This window comes from Peromyscus maniculatus, chromosome 15 (genome assembly GCF_049852395.1).
Source record: "Peromyscus maniculatus bairdii isolate BWxNUB_F1_BW_parent chromosome 15, HU_Pman_BW_mat_3.1, whole genome shotgun sequence".
NCBI lineage: Eukaryota > Metazoa > Chordata > Mammalia > Rodentia > Cricetidae > Peromyscus > Peromyscus maniculatus.
In genome coordinates this window covers 531,403-554,288 of record NC_134866.1, presented here as the reverse complement: position 1 = coordinate 554,288, position 22,886 = coordinate 531,403, and the positions used below count along the sequence as shown (strand labels likewise).

At 46.6% G+C, this 22,886-nt stretch overlaps 1 protein-coding gene and 1 non-coding gene across 2 annotated transcripts in view; one reads left to right on the top strand and one right to left on the bottom strand.

Annotated features, from left to right (window-relative positions):
• LOC102910394 (palmitoyltransferase ZDHHC11) overlaps positions 1-21,342 on the top strand; it is a 29,760-nt gene extending 8,418 nt beyond the window's left edge. Inside the window, exons 3-10 of the mRNA XM_016008292.3 lie at positions 1,830-2,008; positions 2,751-2,852; positions 4,937-5,061; positions 6,915-7,070; positions 14,710-14,822; positions 17,351-17,391; positions 20,419-20,511; positions 20,992-21,342. Of these exons, the coding sequence (XP_015863778.1) occupies positions 1,830-2,008; positions 2,751-2,852; positions 4,937-5,061; positions 6,915-7,070; positions 14,710-14,822; positions 17,351-17,391; positions 20,419-20,509 (807 nt within the window). The 3' untranslated portion in view covers positions 20,510-20,511; positions 20,992-21,342. The remainder of the gene's footprint in view (positions 1-1,829; positions 2,009-2,750; positions 2,853-4,936; positions 5,062-6,914; positions 7,071-14,709; positions 14,823-17,350; positions 17,392-20,418; positions 20,512-20,991) is intronic.
• LOC121822999 (U6 spliceosomal RNA) lies at positions 8,545-8,648 on the bottom strand. Its single transcript, XR_006064296.1, has one exon. It is a non-coding gene; the product is annotated as a U6 spliceosomal RNA (small nuclear RNA).
• Positions 21,343-22,886: the final 1,544 nt, after the last annotated feature.

Below are 22,886 nucleotides of genomic sequence, written 5' to 3'. Positions count from 1 at the left end.
CTGCCTCATTCCTCCTGCACACCCAAATGCCTGACCTCCATTTCCTCCCAGAGCCCTGCTACACCCACTCCATAGCTCAGCCCCCAGTCAATGTCCAGAGATGTGCAGCTCCAGCAGCTTTCCTGGCTTTTCAGGTCAGGCTATTATCACTGGAATCCTTTCATTCACTTGTCCCCAGCCTGGCTACACTGGCATTATGTTCAAACCAGCAGCACTAAGTGCTAGTTAATAGCCACTAGAGGGCACCAGCATCACTTGGCACCTGCTAGGCACCATGAGGGGCTGGGAAGTGAGGGTCTGGGTTAGGAGAAGATCAAGGGCTTTCTGTGGAGGCGACCTGAGGGAGCTAGAGACAAAGAAAAGCCCGAAGATCCCTCTCATGGTACAGAAGAGAAAAGGCCCACCAGTCTGGTGGCCCATGAGGGTCCTTTCGCCAGTGGGAATCCCACCTTGCTGACAAGGGAATAAATACACAGTTTAGACAACAGGGCCCACTGTGCAGTATCAAAATTTAACATAGAAGTCTCTTTTAGAGTCCTGAATTTGGAACAATGTGAATTAGAAGAGGGGACATCAAGCAGGGTGTCTTAGCTGCTGCTGTCGATCAGCCACGGAATTTGCCCTGGAGGAATCATGAGCCCAGACAGTACCAGAATGTTGGCTTCTCCTGGGCCTCCCCTCTTCCTGCGGAAACAGGACAAGGGAGAGGTCACTAGTTCGAGGAGACTGAGGAGGGTGGTGTCCTGAGCTGGCGCCCTTCCCTTGTTTGTTTACTAAACACAGATTGTTGCTAGGGAATGTTCCAGCCAGCTGTGGTTCTCATAGGCTCCCACATGGAAACTTCCAGAGGGAGTTGGAGGGAGGCCTCCATAGAGGATGCCTCACCCTGCTTCTTTCACATTAACTATCCACTGAGACAGGCTTATGTGAGGGCAGGGGCAGACCCTGAAGTTTTTCTCCTGGGCTCCCTCTTGGGATTGTCACCTTGGCATGTGGTAGGGAGTGGCCAGCCAGTTCATTTGGGACAAAATATAGTATAGTAAGGTCACCAGCAAGATTCTTTTGAGTGACAGGGTTATCCTTGAACGGTTCAAAATTTACTGGCAAAGTGTTGCTGAACAAGCTTTGCACAGGAAAATGTGATTAAAAAGATGTGCTGCAACTGTCTGTCACAGGAGAATTCCATTCCTAGAGGGACAAGTGACGGTTATGTCTGAGGTCTGAGTCCCCGTGGGACCAGAGTCTTTGTGTGCCATATTGGTGCTTTTAGGGTGGCCTCCTGGTACTCCACATGAAGGCTGGGTACTGGCTGTCCTTTAGTGTCTGTGTGGCAGGTCCAGATTCAAGGGAACCTGGCTCAGTTGCACCCTGAGAACTACTTTGCTACCATAGCCTCCTTATGGTCGGCCTGTGTCCCAGGAGTCTCCAAGAGTGGGACTTACCTGTGTGAGCCAAGAATGGATACTGGTGGTTTAGAGAATATGTGAGGGTATCACAAGGTGTGGTCACAGAGGGCCTGGGCAGTTTTCCTCTCAGCCTCACCTCATTTGTTCCTCAAAAGTTCTCTTGGGCTTCCTGCTGCCTACTGGTTTCCTTGAGAGCAGGTCTACTCTAGTGTTACAGGGAAAGAATACTTGGTCACATAAGGCATTTCAAGGCCTGTGCACACCGTGGCCAGCGGTTGGCTGGCTTGGCTAGGTTTCTGAAGTGACTGTCACTGTGGGATCTGCTCTTGGGTGCTACAGACGTCCCTGACACTCTCTGTCCCCCGGGAGACACCTCGCATCATGCCAGCCAGGCCCAGGGCTGTGTGTTCCTTGACAGTCCAGGTGATGGGTGTGTTGTCCGTGTTCCACCTCGTCGTGCACTTGATTGCAACTACCATCGATCCCGCTGACACCAGTGTCCGACTCAAAAAGGACTACTCGGAGCCTGTGCCGACTTTCGACCGGTCCAAACACGCACATGTGATCCAGAACCAGTACTGCCACCTGTGTGAGGTTACTGTGTGAGTGGGGTATCTGCTGAGCAGTGGGGCAGGGCTGCTTTTAGGAGTTTGGGTGTAGAGTACTGCTGACCCATAGCCCCAAGTCGACCAGCTGATCCTGCTGGTATTGAGTACTGGCCCTTTGTGGCACTCCACGGAGGGCTTGGTCATGTGTTCACAGCCTTCCAGGAGACCACAGTGTACTGCCCTACCCTACAGACTGACAGTTCTGCCTTCTGGTTTCCAAACCCCTCTCCCTGGGGATGAAGACTGCATGGGAGATCCAGTGTGTCATTCTCAGGTCCTCTTATACACACAGGCCCTTCTTTGTAGTAGTGGTTGGTGGGCAAGTGTGCCACTTCCATGTGGTTTTTCTGATAAGCCTCACATCCCCAACTGGGAAGGAGGGAGGGCAGTTTCAGCCGATACCTGGTGGATATCAGGACCTGAGGAGGGCAGCACACTGACTTGGCTATAGGAAGGCACTGTAGGTACTGGGTGAGATACAAGCCTTCAACTCCTAGATTCTCAGGCTCCCATCTAGCAAACAAGCCTACCTACAGGGAAGTCCACAGTCTGCCTTACAAAAACAATGCCCATGGGCTCAGGCTCATCTCTCTCCCAAGATGGCCTTGTCTTTCCTACAGACTTCCAGTGCCCTATTGCCTTCAGATGGAGGCCCCACCCTCCATTTCATGGTAGACATTCAGTTCCCTTGGTGCATTTGGGGCCAGCAGTCTGTTTCTCCCAATTTCTCTCCCAGGAGCAAGAAAGCCAAACATTGCAGCTCCTGCAACAAATGTGTCTCTGGCTTTGACCACCACTGCAAATGGCTGAACAACTGCGTGGGCAGCAGAAACTACCGGTAAGGCACTCTCAGGGTCAAGGCTGTGACCTGAGGGAGGGATGTGTGGCCTGGGATTCATAGGAATAGGTGGCAGGTGACAGAGGGGAGGGGGCCGTCAAGGCTGGGAACAGCACAGGAAAAGGGTGACCTTTGGGCCATGTCTCTGCTATGGCAGAGCTTAGTGCCCATGTGCTACTGGTTCTGATGTGTTGGTGGGGTTGTTCCTGAACATGTGGAGCAAGCTCACATTCACAAAGTCCATCATTATTGACAGTTGGTCACAGCCTGGCTGAGCCTTCTAAACTTCCTGCTTCAGGCCTATCTACCTTCTCAATGCAATGGCCACCAACCCAAGAGCAGTGGCAAGACTATTGAGCATAGGAATGAAAATTTAGGCCACCCTCAAACATTGCCCTGGTCATGAGTGCAGAATCCAAAGAGCTATTGGGCACCAGGTCAGGGTGTAGGACAGTAGTGCTCAAACTTCCTACTGCTGCAACTCCCTAATACAGTTCTTCATGTGTGGTGACCCCCAACCATAAAATAATTTTCATTGCTACTTCATAACTGTGATTTTGTTACTGTTATGAATCATAATGTAAATATTTTTTGAGATACAGGTTTGCCAAAGGGGTCTCTACCCACAGGTTGAGAACCACTGGCCTAGGCTGTCCATCAACCTTGGGAATCCTGAAGATGAACAGGGTATAGTAGCGCCTTACCCCCAACCCCATGCCTTGCTCTGCCCTGACAATACATTGGGCTGTGGGGTCTCTGCCATCCATCCAGTGAAGTGCCTGGGGCCACAGATTTAGGTTTTGCTCCTTCCTGATTGAGCTTTTGAGCTTGAAAAAAAATGCAGCCACTGTTACCAGGCATTCCAAAGTGGTCTGTTAGTGGTGTGTCACCATGGTTCTGGCAGTGACTGGGTTAGCCAGGAGACCCTTGACCACAGTCCCTTTGAGTGTCTCACACTGGCTTACAGAGAATCAGGAGGTTCTTCAACTAACCAAGCATTTCCGGGAAGGCAAATTGGAATAGGTAAGGGTGTGGCCTGCCCATGAGTCAGGGGAGAGGACAGAAAAAAGGCACACTTAATGTGCATGGCGTTGAGAGATAGCCTCTGTGTGGTGAAATTGGGGTTGGGGAAGAGCAGAGGGTGATAGGTGCCACCCATTCTCACTAGAGAGCCTGAGCCTTAACATCCTCATGTTCTGTCCCCTCATTCTCCAGGGTCTAAGAAAGCATGAGAGGGGGCAATGGAATTAAAAAACATTTTAAAATTTATTTTTATTCCATGTATATGGATGTTTTTGCTTGCATGTATGTCTGGGCTCTTCTTGGCCTTGGAGGCCAAAAGAGGGCATCATATCCCCTGGAACTAGAGTTACAGACAGGAACCATATGGGTGCTCGGAATTGAACTCTGGTCCTCTGGAAGAGCAGTCAGTGTTCTTAAGCACTGAATTATCTCTCTAGTCCTGCAATAGCATTTGGCACCAGGGTTGAACAGAAGCCCTGAAAGGGAGTTCCATGTCTCATAGTCCTAATAAACAGGAAGCCAAATGGTCTTTCAGAGTGGGGTGCAATAAAGGCTATGGGAGGTCAGTCCAGTGCATGGGGAGGTAGTGATGGAAGAATAGTGGGGGGGGGGAGGAAGAGGAGGAGGAGGAGGAAAAGAGGAACTAAGAAAGACTGTGATTCCTGAATGGCCACGATTAGAGCGTGCTTGGTGGAAGAGGTTCTGTCTGCCTAGGTGATAGTCTGCCATCTTGGGGATTAACCTTTCCCATCGGATGGGAATGATATTCTTGTCCAGACTGCAGGATGGAAGGATATGAGGGCTCAGGCAGAAGGCTGTAGGGAATGTGGAGCACAATCAATACAATCAGGAGCCAGCATCTGCCTAGGGTATGTGAAAGACAGTAGAAAGAGCACATGAGGGAAGAGTAGAGAAGACACCCATGGAAGAGTTCTGTGCTTCTATGAGGTGGACAACACCAGACCTGTATGTTGACCTCATATGCTTGGCTAGGTGTTAGTCTGTCCTGACCTCTTGCTCGCTCGCTTGTCTCTGAGCAGAATCTCACTCCTCTCACGCAGGTTCTTCTTCTGCTCTGTGGCCTCAGCTGTAGTTGCCCTGCTTGGCGTGATGGTTATCTTGTTGTACATCTTCATCCAGTACTTTGTCAACCCCAATGAGCTTCGCACAGACCCCCGGTATAAAGGTACCCTTCTGACGCTTAGGGACTGCTTCTACCTGGTTCCCATGTGCCAAGGGTTAGGCTTCCCAGTCTCACCCTCCATGTTCCCTCACTCTCCAGTTGACCTGAGCCCCTCTGAGACCTAACATCCAGGGATTAGAGTGAGGTATACTCTAACCCTTCTGTCCTTTCAGTCAGTCTTGAGCACCTAGACAGTGAACCTTCAGCAGTGCTGGGTGGAGAAGGCAGGAGCTTATCTTGTAGGACACAACTACTTGTAGAGATGAACAGCAGAAAGTGGAGCTATTACGTTGAGCCACAGACTCTGAGGTGAAGCTCAGAGATTATATGAATAAATAGGCCCAGAAGCACAAGTCCATGGCACAATTGTCTGAAATAAGAGAGGAAGGGGGTGGGCTGAACATGGCCTCCAAAGTGTCTGAGTCCTGAACCAGACCCGAGGTAGCACATTATTTGGAAAAAGGATCTTTGTGGATATGATTAGGAATTCTGAGGTGAGGAACCTGTCCTAGGTCCCTCATGTGCCCAAATCCAATGCCAGTGTCCTCAGGAGAAACAAGAGGAAATGCTGACTTGCAAAGGACCTATGGAGGTAGGAGGCAGAGGCTGGGCCATATGACCACAAGCCCGAGAGGACCTGTGGCACTCAGAGCAGGAAGAGGCTAAAAGGGTTGTCTCCTGGAGCCTCAGAGAGAGGATACTCTGATTTTAGGCCTGTGGTTTATAGATATGAGAGAATTACTGTACTATGTAAGTGCCACCAGCTTATGGCCATTTTTCACAACAGCCCCAAGATACTGACAGGTGACTAAAGTGGGATATTCCTTTGCTGGTTATCCTATGGCCAGGGGGAAGCCACCCATCTCTGCTCTAAGCATTACAGGCATTTGCCCAAGTCCTGCAACAAGAGATGTTAGGACCTGTATGCCGCTTATCCTAGGGCATCCCTGGAGCCAACATGACAGGATGTTCTTTTAAGAAAGGGCTCTATGAGTTCCACATGGAAGCACCTCGCTTCTGCATCCCCTGTGACCATTTAGAAGTTCCTGGTGCTCCTGAGCACTCTTGAGAAGCCACCACTATGTTCATTAGTAACATTTGCTTTCCTAAAGACTGTCCATGCTGAGCAAGCAGAGACAAGGACAAGGAAGAAAAGAGGGATATTCAGAGTGGTGGTGACCTGGCTGGGGCTATTGACCATGGCATCAGATGTGGTGCAGGGAAGTGGATCATGTCTCTCCTTGGAGCAGACTTGTGGTTCTGAGCAATGGGTGGAGGTCCCTTCCTGGCTTGCCATTCCAGGACCCTACAGAGTCCATGGCCCAAGTTCAGAATCTCATGGGCTGGAGTTTATTTACACCATCACATTTTGAGTTGGCATCCCATGGCCCAGCCCACAAGGCAGCATGCAGTATTCCCTTTTCAGATAGCATACCTAGGAGTCCATTCTAGAAAGAGCTAAGCACCTTTCTGGAATGTGATATGGATCAAGGTGCTTGGGTTTGGAGTCTAGTCCTCTACTGTTCTGTCACACAGCCTAGGAAGCCCCTGCGGTCTTCATTTTGAGGGCCATGGTGGACAGTGCTCAAGAAATGCACCAAGAGGGATCAGTTTTCATTGATGTCTGTGAGGTGATTGATCTGAAATACAAGGCCAAGGCTTTGGGGAAGGGCAGGAGAGGGAATGGCCAGTGGGCCCATGGGACCCATGGTAGAGCAAGGCAAATACAGGGCAACAGTGCATCCGTTGGCTGGCTGTCCTCACTCACCCTAGCAACCTCTGTCGCTCTGCTTACCTGACTACAGGTGCTGCAGTCAGGGTAGATGCTAGATGGACATGTCTCTTTGTCTTCACAGAGGTCAGCTCTGAGAACATATGGCTGCTGTTCCTCCCACTGTGGCCTGTGCCTGTGAAGATCCCCCTGGTCCTTTTCATCGCAGTGGTGGTACTGCTGCTAGCCATTGCCAGCTTTGTGCTGCTCGGGCACCTGCTCCTCTTCCACGTCTACCTGAGTATGTACCCACTCTAGACTTGCCACTGTAGCTCACTTGTTTTGAGGCAGACAGTGCCTTGGGAAGCCTTGCCAGACATGAGTTCATAGACAAAGGACAGACTACAGGAAGGAGATACTAAGAGAAGGTCAGCAAGTCCAGCAAGGAACTGAGCTCATGTTCAAAAGCCTGCAGAAAGCACAGGAGAGACTAAAATATACAGAGACAAAGGAATATGACTATTATGCAAGAATAGGCCATTAGGACCAGGAGGATTTAGGAGAGTACCAAGTAGAAATTATAACAATGAAACTTAAGCTCAAGGGACTGGTTTTTCTCATCCAAATAGAGCCAAAAAGGAGGCTCTATATCCACAAATATGTGTCGGACACCTGGTTACGCTATTAAGATCCTCTGCCTAAGAAAGTGTTTCTGTTGAGTTAGAGCCACCTCCTCCCCTGTGCGTATTGTTTCTGCTGTGGGAACTGGCCATGAAGCCTCTCTGGTCTCTGGCAGTGGTAGGCCAGGCTGGAGGGCACCAGGGCCACTCTTGAAATACTGGTTTCCTGCAGGTTGACTTACCCAAACCTCAAGGATGGTACAGACTCTGCCTTTGGCTGTGAGGACAGTGCCTGGCAGAGTGCTGACCTCCTCCCATGGGAAGACCTCACGCATGTCCAGTGGTTCTTACCAGCAGCATCACCCTGAACCTACAGAGCATGCTTCTTTCTTTTTTTTTTTTATTTTACAATACCATTCAGTTCTACATATCAGCCACAGGTTCCCCTATTCTCCCCCCTCCCACCCCCTCCCCTTACCCCCAGCACACCTCCCATTCCCACCTCCTCCAGGGTAAATCCTCCCCCGAGGACTGCGATCAACCTGGTAGACTCAGTCCAGGCAGGTCCAGTCCCTTCCTCCCAGACTGAGCCAAGTGTCCCTGCATAAGCTCCAGGTTTCAAACAGCCAACTCATGCAATGAGCACAGGACTTGGTCCCACTGCCTAGTTGCCTCCCAAACAGATCAAGTCAATCAACTGTGTCACCTATTCAGAGGGCCTGATCCAGCTGGGGGCCCCTCAGCCTTTGGTTCATAGTTCATGTGTTTCCATTAATTTGGCTATTTTTTTCAATAATTGAGTAAAACCGAAATTTATTATAAGCCACAGTCATCCTAGGGACCTCCATGCTATATATATATAGCCTCCATGGTTCTATGGGTTGTGGTCTGATTGTTCTTTATTTTATATCTAGAATCCACTTATGAGTGAGTACATACCATGACTGTCTTTCTGGGTTTGGGTTACCTCACTCAGGATGATTTTTTCTAGTTCCATCCATTTGCCTGCAAATTTCATGCTTTCATTGTTTTTCTCTGCTGAGTAGTAGTACTCCATTGTGTATATGTACCACATTTTTTTTCATCCATTCTTCCGTTGACGGGCATCTAGGTTGTTTCCAGGTTCTGGCTATTACAAATAGTGCTGCTATGAACAAAAATATGGAATGCTTCATGAATTTGCGTATCATCCTTGTGCAGGGGCCATGCTAATCTCTGTATCGTTCCAATTTTAGTATATGTGCTGCTGAAGCGAGCACCAGAGCATGCTTCTTAATCTGCGAGTGTGTTTATTAGCACACATTCCCGACTTCAGCATTGTAATAACTTGAAACTTAGACTCTTCTTCTCCTCTTCTTTCCCTTCCCCCCTTTTTCCTTCCTCCTCCTCCTAATATAGTGAAAACCCCTGAACTAAATCTTGTTGGTGCAATTTATGCTTTAGGGTTTTTGTTAGGAACGACCTGATCCATTTCTATTTACTTGTGTTTAGATGTATTTGTAGAGTGGGGTAGAATCAAATCTCAAACCTACATCAACTGAACCTATATGTTTCAACAGAACACCATGTGCTATTTTATCAGTAACAAGGCTGGGAGGGCACCTCATATTCCCTGTGACTTAAACCCTCAGAATGGTGCATCTTTTGGGTTACCTTTAAAACTCTCCACTGCTTTTATAAATAGGAATTTATAAAAACAAAACATTTACTCTCTAAGCTTATCTGTAATGTTTTCTCATGTCTAAATGCTTTCAGATTTATCAGTAATGCCACCTTTCCTAGCAGCTGACCTCAGGTAGAACTCATTTTCCTCTTTATTTGGTTGTTCCCTTCTCTCAGAGTTAGGTCCAGCAGCTGGTGTCACGTCCTATAGGCCTGAAGATTACTGGGGCCCATCCTGCCCAGGAACACAAATTCAGTGTTAGTCATTTTTCCTCCACCTCATAGTAAGGACTTTGTGCCTACCATGTGAGGCACAATGGTGCCTACCAATGTGGGGGGCAATTCTGCATCTGTGGATGAGGTTTGAAGGCATCCACATTCTGGTAGCGAGGGGGACAATGGCATTGAGGCCCATGGTGTGAGCAGAACTTTGCTGAGACATCCTTTGTGGACATCAGACTGCAGTGAACTTGCAGTGAGGTCTGATGTGCTGAGTCCAGGGTAGTGAGCACAACAGGCTTCTTTCCACAGAAGACCCCTAAGAGGGATTGTATCCCCTGGAATATGCCAGGCACCATGAACTGCTTTGTCCCACCTCTGCCATGTATGAGACGCTCAGCAGCAAGGACCCAGGAGCTATCAGCTGTCCCTGTCTGTACTCTTTTATATAGCAACTCTTTGAGACTAGGTTCTGGGACTGCACAGTCTAGACCACACATGAAGCTACCAAAGCTGAAGCTTCAGAGCTTAAAACCTGCACCTCTTCCTCCTTCATTCCAGAACCCCCAGGAGGCCAGACAGTCTGGGTGCGTTCCCTGTTGCTCATTTAGGCTAAAAAACAGCCTAAGGACATGCTGACAGCCATCCCGAGTCTTAATGAATCTCAAAGACTCATTCAGAACTTTTGGGGGCCCTAATATGTCACACAACACTTCACTGGTGTCAGAAGTGTTGTGTCATTGACACTCATAGACCCAAGCCCCGTAGATCCACACGCTTCCTGAGGAGTGCCAGTTCCAAGATTCAGTCAGGATTTTGGCTCCCAGTTCTCTCATCTTCTACCACCATGCCTGCCCTCTCAAACAAGCTTCATAGACAAAGATACATCATAGCAGCTTTTGTCATGACCAGAAAGAGTGAGGAGGCCTCATGTGACCCAAGAAAGGCAGACTTGTGCAGTGATGCCCTGTAACTGTCCATGATATCATTACCTGGCTCTGTGAACGTAGACCTCAGGCTGAAAACTGAAGAAACCAAGGGCTCCATGATGGGAAAACTCCTCCACAGATGGAGAGGAAGGCATGGTGCAGAGAGCCCTGACTGAATCTCTAAGGCCCCAGCACTGGGCCAACTATGCTGAGAGGAAGGCACAGACAGGAACTTCTGCTATGGCATCTCTGACTTGACTACCAGGACAACTTAGACTGCAAGGTGACTTTTCTAACCTGGAATTCCTCCACTTTTTTATTTTGTTTTTTTATTTTGAGACATCCTTGGCTGGCCTGGAACTCACTACGTAGACCAGGCTGGCCTAGAACTCACAGAGACCTGCCGACCTCTGCCTCCAGAATGCTGGAGTTAAAGGTGTGCACCACCACATCTGGCTTCCTCCACTTCTTGACAGCACTTCCAGCTTCAAGGTGTAAGAGACTGGCCACTTACTAGCTTTTGGCCCCAAGATCCTTGATGTTGAAAATGACTTGTTCATAGTACTCAGGGTCAACCAGGCCTCTCAGGAAAGGGTTTTTATGCTGCTATACCAGCAAGGGGAAGGTGGCAGAGGCCAAGAGAATATTGCTCAGCCCTCATGCTCAAGTGCCCTCAGCGATCTGCTTTTCCCTCCCAGAACACTGAATAGGACTTGCTTTCATCTCTCCTCTCCAGAAATGTAACCAAGGTATGTGATGGCCAGGGTAATCCCATTGGTCAGATGCTCTGAGGCCAAAGGCCTGTGAATTGGCTGGAAATGTGTGTGGGGTGGCCACAGATCTAGACTTCTGTTCTTGTAGCTGCTGATATGGGCTGGCTTTTTTGCCCATGGTGAACTGCAGTATGCCTGCACTGTTCCTTATATGATGGGTACGTGATTCATAGAGAGCCAGATTGCCGTACTTCCTGAAGAATGTCATGCTTCCTTTTGTAACCTCTGAGAGAAGGTGGTGCTAAAAGGGGCCTGCTATGGCCATGAGAGCATTTCCAGTTCAGGGCATTCTCTGCGGGCCAGGAACATGCACAGAATCGGTACTGAATTACTCTTCAAAAGTGTCCAAGTGCACTGTGTGTAATACCACATCTGCTGCACCATACCCTGGAGAACAAGTCGGGCAGCCAGCCACTGAGAGCTGCTGCCACCACTGTCACCTATGACACTAAGATGGGCTCAGAGGGCTGAAAGCAGGACAAGGTGGAACTGGTGGCAGCTGGAGCTGGAGTCATATTAAGGATAAGGCTGTTTACAATGAAGGGACTGGAAAGTGTTCCTCTAAGATGGAAGAATTGGAGTGAGACTGAACATGTTGAGTTCAGGGCATTTAGACATCAAATAGTTCCAGGACATGTTGGCTATTGTTATATATTATTAAGACTGCTCCAAACTGTAGCTCTCACTCATCACTGTAGGGCCAGGGTAAACACAGCTAGGCTGGGTGCTCTACTCAGGACATCCACATTGGGTTTCAGTGGTCACAGTGCCACCATAAGATTCTTCTTCTGAACTCCCTGCAAGGTGACTGGCAGATGTAGTTCCTCTAAGTCACTGATCTGCCACCTTGCTCTGATCCTTTCTGGATGGACTACAAAGTGTCTCACAACAGTGACTGGCTTCATGTAAGGAGTAGGGCCGCAGAGTACCCTGGCCATGGACAGGGCTCACTGATAGCTCAGTCTGTAGATCTGGTCTGCACTCAAGGACTGGATCTCAAGGTACGAGCATCCATGTGGATTGCCCTCTATGAGGCACCACTTTGAATATGGGCTGGAGATTCAAGGGCCCCATGCCCAGCAAGTGTGGGAGGCTAAAGTACCTGCAATAGAGGGATGAGGGTGTGTGTGGTCATGTTGGGGGAGGAATAATGTGTTGAAACCAGTAGAGAAAGGACAGGATCCATACACTGCCAGAGCTGGCTGTTGGTTGGTGCCTGGTCACCCTAAAGGACACACAGGGACATTACTCAGTTTTGGATGTGCTCATCAGTTGGCTTGAATGGCATTTCCATAACTCTTGGAAAGAAGGGAGGTTTTAATTAGAATGTTAGCAAGTGCAGGCCCACAGGCTTACTCTGACATGGGTGCTAGCTGATGAGACTGGATTACAGTTGGGTGGGCCTAGGGAGATTCATCACTCCAACAACACAAAGCCAAGTTCTGTAGGAGCTCTGGATTGGGGCAGCCCATCCCATCTGCTTCTTGAGCTACAGATAGGGCTATTGGGTGGTCCCGTAGCTCCTCAGAAATACTTGTAAACTACCTGCTCTCGTGTGTTGATTTTGAAAAGTCAGACCCCTCCCTAGAAGCATAGAGCTGAAAATAGGCACTTACAGCTCTTTTCTCAAAAACACATCTGGTCTTCTTGCAATAACCCAAATTGCTTCTGCTAAGTGTGGTTGCCAAAGTCTCAGCCTGAGCTGGGGTTGCTTGCCATGCCTCACATTTGTTGGTAGCCCTGTGTTCTCTGAGGCAGAGCATCTAGGGTGAGGTGGCTGCATGGGGTGGGGGGGAAGCAGGCATAGGGTGGTAGGCAGCCGGCAAGGTCAGCTCAGGGATTCAGTACTCCTACCAGCAGGACTTCTATTGCCTCTAGGCAGCTACTGCTCTGAAGATGAAGGCTTCTAGAACCCTTAGACAGAGTAGTCTTCCCTGAGCCTGGCCTCTGGGCACCATCCCAGGAGGTTCTGGAGTCATCTGTCATAATGCAGAAAGCAGGGCACCCATGAGAGGTGCCGCAGTCCAGTTCCTCTGGGACACCCACCTCTGAGCTTAATTAGAGGCTTTGCTTTGGGCAACAGGGAACAGTTAGGTCCTGTCACTCATGAAATGTGCAGAGCATAGCTTGTCTGGTCTGAAATACCTGGTCCTCCTGGTCTTGGGACATGCAAGGCAGGGCAGTCACTCCCTGGCAACAATTACTATTTTTAAATACTTTACATTGGATTGGATTGCCATATATTGGATTGTCATATAAAAATGACAGAAGGTAGATTACTAAATCGAAAAAATACTTTTAAAAAGGAACTACTTGACCCAAACCCAGAAAGACAGTCATGGTATGTACTCACTCATAGGTGGATTCTAGATATAAAATAAAGAACAATCAGACCATAACCCATAGAACCATGGAGGCTATATATATATAGCATGGAGGTCCCTAGGACGACTGTGGCTTATAATAAATTTCGGTTTTACTCAATTATTGAAAAAAAATAGCCAAATGAATGGAAACACATGAACTATGAACCAAAGGCTGAGGGGCCCCCAGCAGGATCAGGCCCTCTGAATAGGTGAGACAGTTGATTGGCTTGATCAGTTGGGGAGGCAACTAGGCAGTGGGACCAAGTCCTGTGCTCATTGCATGAGTTGGCTGTTTGAAACCTGGAGCTTATGCAGGGACACTTGATTCAGTCTGGGAGGAAGGGACTGGACCTGCCTGGACTGAGTCTACCAGGTTGATCGCAGTCCTTGGGGGAGGACTTGTCCTGGAGGAGGTGGGAATGGGGGGTAGGCTGGGGGTAAGGGGAAGGGGTGGGAGGGGAGAGAATAGGGGAACCCATGGCTGATATGTAGAACTGAATGGTATTGTAAAATTATATATAAATTATATATATATAAATTATTAACGAGTGGGTATGCACCCTAAAAAAAAAAAAAGGAACTACTTGTTTTAAATAGGATAAGTAATAAAATTTTTTTGTCTGAGTTTATCAAATGTTACTGGACTGGACATTGTTATATATTAATGGAGTTTTTTGCCTGAATCTGTCAAATGTTAATGGACTAGACATCATTAATGTAATCTTGACTGTGTATATTGTATATACTTATTGGATATAATTTTTATTATATTAGTTATAAGCTTTTTTAAATTTTAGACAAAAAAGGGGAAATGTGGTGGTATTGTGTTCCCTGAAATATTGTGCTAATAAATGCTAATAAACTTATCTGGGGTCAGAGAACAGGACAGCCACAATATTAAACATAGAGGATAGGCAGTGGTAGCACATGCCTTTAATCCTAGCATTCCAGAGGCAGAAATCCCTCTGGATCTCTGTGAGTTCAAGGCCACAAGGATATAGCCAAGCATGGGGACTCATGCCCTTAATCCCAGAAAGTGAGCCTTTAATCCCAGGGAGTGATGTCAGAAAGCAGAAAGATATATAAGGTGTGGAGATCAGAAACTAGCAGCATTTGGCTGGTTCAGCTTTCAGGCTTTTGAGCAGCAGTTCAGCTGAGATTCATTCTGGATGAGGACTCAAAGGCTTCCAGTCTGAGGAAACAAGACCAGCTGAGGTAGCTGTGGCTTGTTCTGCTTCTCTGATCTTTCAGCATTCACCCCAATACCTGGCCTTTGATTTTATTAATAAGACCTCTTAAGATTCATGCTACATCGTGACATTGTGCATGGCTTCTGGATGACCCTGTCCTTTTCTGCCCTTCCCTTTGCAGTTGCCAAGAACCTGAGCACATTTGACTACATGGTGCAGACCCGATTCCAGAGGAATTCACGTTCAGCAGAAAAGAAAGAGCCATCTCTGCGGAAAAAGGGGAACCTTTCCCAGGTGTGCTGGTCCTTCCGTGTCATGCTCGTGGAAGGGCTGAGGCCAATGTGTGGATGCACCCTATACAGGGACCTCCCAGCTTTGCACTCTTTCACTGTTGATGCTGTCCTAAGACTCAGTGGAACTGTGTGGTGTGTAGAGTGTCTGTAGATACAGTACTTAGTGTGTATGTCTGCATAGTACATAATGTGTATGTGCATATGTGCTCGTGTATGGTATGTGTTTCCATGTGGTATGTAATGTATGTAGTGCATGGTGTAAGTGTAGTTTGGTTGTGTCAATGTATGATATGTGTGTCTATGTATGGCATATAATGTATATACGTTATGTGTGTAATATGTGATGCATGTGTATGGTGTGTAATATGTCTTTGTGGTGTGGGACGTTTTTGTGTTGTGTGTAGTGTGTTTATTTGACATATGGTGCATTATATGGTATGTCTATTTGTTGTATATGGTATCTGATGCATCTGTGTAGTATGTGGTATGTCTGTGTCTATGAGTTGTGTTTGTGTGGTATGTGATGTGTATGGTATGTGGTATGCCTGTGTGATGTGTGGAGTGTATGGTGTGTGAGGTATTGGTATATTTGTGTGGTGTGTCTATATGGTGTATTGTGTGTGAGGCATTAGTATGTTTGTGTGATGTGTCTATGTGGTGTCTGGTGTGTGGTGTATGTAGTGTGACTGTGTGGTGTGTGAGTGTATTGTGTTTTTGTGTGTGTATGTCTGTGTGGTGTGTGGTGAAGTATCTCTGTCTCAACCACATTCCAGGTCAGGCTTCATTCTCAGGAGTAGTTAGCCAATACAAATCAGACTCCATTTCTTTTTTGTTTTGTTTTGTTTTTATTTGTGTGTGTCTTCTTTTGTTTTGTTTTTAAGAGAGAGAAAGAACATGAAGTTGAGGGGAATCTTGGAGGAGTTGGGGGAGAGGAAAGAATTTGATCAAAGTATATTGTATGAGATTCTCAATGAAAACAAAACAAAAAGGGGAGGAGGAGAGGAGGAGGAAAAAGAAAGCACACGAATTCAGATCACAGAGGAGGAAGTGACCCATGGAGTGACACCAGGATTAACTGGACACTGAAGCCAGAAAGTATCAGCACAAGGGAAGACTGCAGTGAGGCAAAGATATTCAGTAAATATAGGCAAAACACATAAAGCATCATCAAACTAACACGTCACAAATGCACACAAAGGATCAATTGTACACCGAGAGAAAACGTGTGTATTCTAGAAATGCATTTGTTTAACATCTGTGAAACAATTATTGTAATAAAATACTAACGGGATAAGGGTCAAGAACCTTTTAATCATATCAACCCATACAGAAAATAAATGAATACTCTGTTAAAACACTACTTCTGGTTAAAAGAAAATACCCACAGCCCAAGAATAAAATGAAAACCATGAAGAGCTCATTAGTCGGTCATTTTTATGGTGAAAAAGTGACCCTTGCCCCGCTAGCTGGGAACAGGCAAGGACATCCACTCTCACCACCTTTGACATCATACTAAAGCCAGTGCAATGATCGCTTAAGGCATGCCGTGAACAACAGGAAACAGTTTATGGGCAACATAATCCTTAAAAATGTGTAAACCCATAGCTTAACAGCTTTACAACAGCCATGTACCAGATGGATGGCATAAAGGCCCAGACTTACACCTTTCATTTCTGACCAGCTTGTGTTGAACAAAGATAGCCAGGGTAACTGGGAGAAGTGCTGGCTTCCCTGCCTGGCCCTGAGCTGAACATACCCAAGACTGAAGACCATCTTGAGTTTTTCTTTATTCCTGCAGAAAATCCAAAGCCAACCACAGATCTAAGTTTGAGACCTAAATTATAGCATTAATAGAGAAAACAAAATCTTTGTGACCTTGAACTCAGCAATTTCCACCAATACAACAGTAAAATCAATGTCTAGAGAAATGATACAATGAAATATAAAATTTTATTTTCAAAGATTGTCATTAAGAAAACGAAATGGAAGCCATTGTCAAGGTGTTTCTAAACCACACACTTGTTCCAAAAATACTAAGATCTTTCTAATGAAATGGTCCTAAATCTGATCAAATCCTTTGCTGAGGAGAACACAGATGGCAAGGGGAGACAGCATTTGGTAAGACCATTAGATACCCACACACCCAACAGCTAACCTCCTCCAAAAGGCCTGACAGTACCAATGTTAGTGACAAGGCTGAGGGACAGCTCGTCCCAAGGAGCAGAAGGTGAAATGGGATTACAAACTCTCCAGAGGTGGAAACATCAAGTGGTCCTCAGAAAGCTGCACAAATACTGCCACCAGGCCAGCTGTCAGGCCCTCTCCCACCTGGCCATGGAGACAGGAAGGCATGTGCCCATAAACATGGTTCTGAGGAAGAGTGCTGTCTGGGGAGGGAACGGTTCCCATGACAACCTCCCTAGGTGCTGTCTCTCAGAATTGAAGATAGACTCTAGTTGTGAGCAGCAGGCAGGAAGCCCACCATAAGTAGCTTCTTGTCTCACTTGTGCATTTTCGTTTGCTCTGTAGGAAAAGAGTAACAACTTGAGCTGGTCTCAGGCCTCACCGAGGTGAGTGGCAGCTTCCTGGTGGTATTTTATCTGAAAACAGCTATTGCCTCTTAGCTCAAAGGGCTTTAGAAAATAGTTCATTTGTGGTGTGATGTTTTAAATGATGGGATGACATAGTATAAAATACGGTTGCTTCACTTAGCTTCTGACATCCATAACTGTTTATGTAGCTGTGCCAACTGAGGTATGTCCTTCACAGCTGTACTAGTGTATAAAATTAGAATGCTTCTTTGTGTGCATGAGTGTTCGTGTGTATGAGTGTGCACATATGTATGGAGGCCAAAGATGGATGTCTTTCTTGGTTGCTTTCTGTCTTATTTTTTGAGACCCAGTATCTCTGTTTCTATCTTTGTCTCTCTGTTTCCCCAGCCCCACCCCATCAGGTGCTTTTTGTCTTAGCTAGGTTGGCAGGCCGGTGAACCCCAGTGCTGTGATGACAGGCATGTGCTTCCACACTCAGCTTTTGCCATGAATGCTGGGGATGAATTCATACCCTCATGTTTGCAGGGCAAGAGCTTTCCCACTCAGCTGTTTCCCCAGCTCTATTGGTTCATATAATACATCCATGTACAGCCATGCGGGCAGATGGGTACCTATCAATCTCTGACAGTGTTTGGCTTAGATTATAAGATCCTGAGAGTCAGAGCTTGTCATTCATTTCCATCTTGAGTCAAGGAGACATTGAGTAAGAATGCTCCCTAGTGACAGCTCTGCCTGAAAGCAAGGCACATACCACCAGAAACACGAGACAGAAATTGGCCCTAACACAGAGGGGAGACACATTTTATAGTGTTCTCTGTTCTCATTAAAAAAAAAAAAAACGTTTTGTATAGCCAAGAAAAACTGTAACAGAGACATGATTATACACACTAACTGAATGTTCCACCTTGGTTTTCTGTTGTTCTTTGCTCCTCACACCATAAGCCCAAATGTATGTGCGTTTTGAGGAGTTACCATACTAAGTATTTTTCAGACTTGTGGATGTTGCATTTTCACTCTCTCATCTCTGTCACCTCATCTCTAGGGTCTGCTAACACCAATTAAAGGAAAAACAAGTAGATGTTCACTTGAGCCTCCCCAGACAAACACACATATGCAAACCCCCATCCAGCCCTCAGTCATGGTCCCCCAGCCAGGACACTGCAGGTGACCATGTCTTCTGAGCAGGCTAGGTGCAGCTTCTCTGGATCCTCACAGGTTAGTGCCCTGCACAGGGCGGTCCTATATCTGCATCGTGGCTTCTGTAGCTTCTTCCCTGCTGTCCAAGGCTCAGGGGACTCTGTCATGAGCACAGGACACTATTCTTCTGAGGGGAAAGCCATGGTCTCTCCATGAAAGGTAGCAAGAGGTGGCAGGCCAGAGGAAGGAACAAAATAGGGGGTGGAAGAGATAATCTCCACTCATGTCTGTTGGAGAAAGGATACATCTCCATGATTCTCTGAGAATCAGCATTAGACACTCCCTTTTTTTGAGGAAAAGCTGGTGTTTGTCCAGAGAGGAAGAGTAAAGAGGAACAGGCTGGCCCTGTGGCCCCTTCCCACCTCTGTGCCCAGGAAGTTTCTGTCTTACAGAAGCCTCCCATTAGTCAGTCCAGTCCTCCCTGCAGTTCAGGGTCAGAGGTACTCCAGGGCCCCAGGACACAACTGAAGTTTCACACTTCATTCGTGCAAATATTGAGAGTCCCTTTAGTTTTTTTCCGTCTATTGGTCAGTGAGAACAGCTTATTCTGAAAAAACAAAATCATTTTCTTTTAAAGAACTAATTTTTTGGTCTAAATTGGCTTTCTTAGAAACTTGGTCGGCAATACTCTTGTGTAGCCAAATCATTGGGAATGTTGATTTGAAATGCTGCCTAGTCTTTTAAGCAGACTTCCAGAGTGTCCTCTGTCTCTCTGTCTCTGTCTCTCTCCTCTCCTCTCCTCCTCTCCTCTTCCTGGAAGGCTGGCAAAACCTAACTGTGGCCATGACTATAGCTCCACTCCAAACCACTTCATTTTGTTTCTGATTACCAAATAGATGCACATTATAGACAATTTTGGAAATTACAAAATTTTATAAATAAAACTCTCACCAAAGTCTCCTGCCAGAGAGCATGGTTATTGTCTTAGTCCTATGTGGCACTGAACCAGTCACAAAGCACAAGTAAGTGTCCATGGGATATAGGTATCAGTTACAGTTATTGGTTAGTGGAATATTCTGGCCCCAACTTCACAGAGCACTCTTTCTAATGGTTGGTAGACCATTTACTGGGAATATTTCCTCTAGCATCTGTATCTGTTGTGAAATATTCCATGAAATAGACGGATAGAGTTAGGAAGCAAACAGGAACAAAGAATGGGACTTTACATAGGAAGAATGTTCTTGTTTGACTTTGAGGGAATTCCGGTCAGCTGCTGCCTTCCATGTGGTTTGAATTGGTTTTCTCCTGCTGTAGAAGACATTAGCACAAACTCATTGTCTCTACACACAGCTGGGTTCTCCAGTGTCTCACAGGCAGCATTACCCAGAGGGATTGAGGAAGAGTCTGGCTAAGTACATTCAGGAAGCTTCTGGAACTTACTTTTCCTGTCTTTTCCTGCTTTCACCCTCAACACTGTTGGCAGCATGGCTAGCACCATCGTTCTCCTATGCTGAGTCTCTGAGTTCTGCCTTCCCATGCCTTAAGGTGGTTACAGTAGAGCTCCCTGGATACTCCAGATCAGCCTTCTATGTTAGCTTGCTGGATCTGCTGCAAGAAACTCCCATGAGCTGGAGATGCTGAGGGTGCACAGGGTGACCTTTTATCCATTTGCAAAGACTGAAGATTAGACTTGGCAAAATAGAGTTCTGACACAGGGCCCAAGCAGTATGAGGATGCACCTTTCTGTGTATACCACTGGCTAGGAGTCAGGGCCCATCACACTAGAACCCAATTATGGATTCCCACTGTGTAGTACACATGACTACAGCCCCAAGATGCTGGTATGAGATTCTTCGGCCTCAATTATGGGGTCTCCCCCAAGCTGACGCGTCTGTCTTTCCTCTTCAGAGTGGAGCCCCAGAAGTTCCTGCTGTCTACTCTTTCCCAGCAGTCAAGTATGTGTTTTAAGGCTCCAGCTCCAAAAACAACTCCACAGTAAAGGTGACTATGGCGTGCTGACTGGGGCTTCAGGACACAGGCCTAAGTCACCTGTGGGTCCACAGTTCCCCCAGCCTGAGGAGAGAGCAATGCACTGGGCCTCTGTTTGACTGATATTAAGTTTTACAGTTGTGGGATGGCATTCAGGACTAACAAAAGTGAGAAACAGGACAATGGAGTGACAGAAATTCTCAACCATAGCGTGTCTGGGGGACAAGAGGAAGTGGGGGTAGAAAATGAAGTAAAAAAGTCAAACCACTAAAACTGAAGCAACATCTGTACATGTTAGTGAGGCTCACCGGAGGCTACAATTGTAACATACACCCGGAAATAAGATTTACAGTTAAGTGATTAAAACAGATGGTTAAGTGGCCAGTGATGTTCCCTGATGTAATGGCACAACTTACAAGTTTTTGATTTTGATATGGTACAAAATTAATACGAGAAACCATGCTTCTAATTTGGTATTTTGATCTTTTCCAGGGCTAGTGACAAGTATGAGCCTCTCTCAGGATGGCAGTGTCAGGCCGTCAGCCCGAGATCATGAGGAGACGCCTCTGCTCTGTGGTACATGATGCTGCTGAGCCGTGCTCCTCAGTAGAGTATATGTATTATGTGTATTTTGGACTTAAGATATCTTCAATTTATGATGAGTTCCTCAGAATGCAAACCCCATTGTCATTCAAGAATCATCTATATAGAAGAATGTTAGCAATGATAGAAGCTAGGTGTTAAGTACATATGAATTTTCACTTTCAAATTTTCTAGATGTTTGAAAATTTTCACAATAAAATGTTGAGATATGAATTGGTAAAAATAAACATGGCAAAAGTTCATGTGTTATGTGTGTTATGTTGTGTATAATGTGGTCTATAGTATGTAATGTATGTGTGGTTATTTTGTGTGATATGTGGTGTGTGATACCTATACTATTCGCTGTATCTGTATGGTATATGGAGAGTTGTGTGTGTGGTGTTTGAGGTGTCTGTGATGTGTCTGTGTGGTGTATCTAGAGTCCGATAAGTGATGTCTGCTGTGTGATGTGTTTGTGGTATGTGGTGCATCTATGTGGTGTGTGATATGTCTATGATGTGTCCTGTGGAGTGTTATATGTGATGTGTGTTATGATATGTATGCTGTTTGTGTCTATGTGTTGTATAATGCATCTGTGAGGTGTGTGATATGTCTATGATACATCTGTATGTGTCTGTGTGGTGCATGGTATCTAACATGTGATATGTGTAGTGTTTCTGTATGGTGTGTGAGGTATATGGTATATGTATCTGTGTGCTGTGTGATGTGTCCGTGGTGTTTGATGAATGTGTTATGTCTGTGTGGTGTGTGATGTGTATGTGTGTCTGTATGGTGTATAATGTGTGTGTTTACAAAGTCTCTGTCCTTTCCTGTGGAACAGTTCAAGAGAGCTGACTGGGTCAGATCCATCTGCACTTGTATCCCTCCTCTGGGGGCAGCTGCTAGTGGGTTCTTGGTGGTGGTGGTGGCTGAAGAGGTATGAACTTTGAAAAATTTGAAGGTTACTGGGGCTTCATTTTGTGAGAAGGAATTCACTTTGCTTCAGTCACTGATGGCTTCTGAAAGAATGCTTTCTAATTTGCAGAGGGCTCCTCAGCTGCCTGGAGTGACCCTGAGGCTGCAGCAGAGTCCTCAGGGATTCTTTTATGGACTTTTCCTGACACATGGTAGAAATTCTGTTGTGGCTTGGCTGACCTACCCCGGACTCAGCCACTAAAGTGATGCTGAGTTATGCCACATCATAGCAGGTAGCTCTGGAGCCTCCTTACTGCTTTCATGATTATGAGACCCCCCTGTCCCTGGTTGGTGTCTGTCCTGGTGTTATCTCAAGTGCTCCAACTCAGGAGTGTCTGGTTTTAGTAATGAGTTACTCAGGAACTCTAACTTTAACCCACTGTGATGCCTGGTGTGACATCAAAAAGCAGCAGCTCTAAACATCTAAATCCACAAATCCTCACAGGTTCCAGGCATGCTAGGAAGGACACTGAAGTCATCATGCCATCAATGGGGAATTCTACCTGCAAAATGGGGCTTCCAGTGTGCCCCATTATGGATCTGAGTTGTGTATGAGTTTTCATGGATGTGAGAAGAGCTTCATGGTACATGGTGCAGGGTGCAGCACAGTGTCTTCATGGGGTCTTCTGGGGTCATGGGGAAGGGCATTTACAAAGGGGACAAAAGGTTACAACAGTATGTGATGAGTTCCTAACTATGAACTGTAACTGAACAATACCGCAGAGCTGATGTCTACACGTATCCCCTTCTCATCTAGTTGGGGCCCCAATGAAACTGTCACTTAAGGCCACAGTGTGGCAACCAATTGCTGAGATGTACCTGTACAAGTA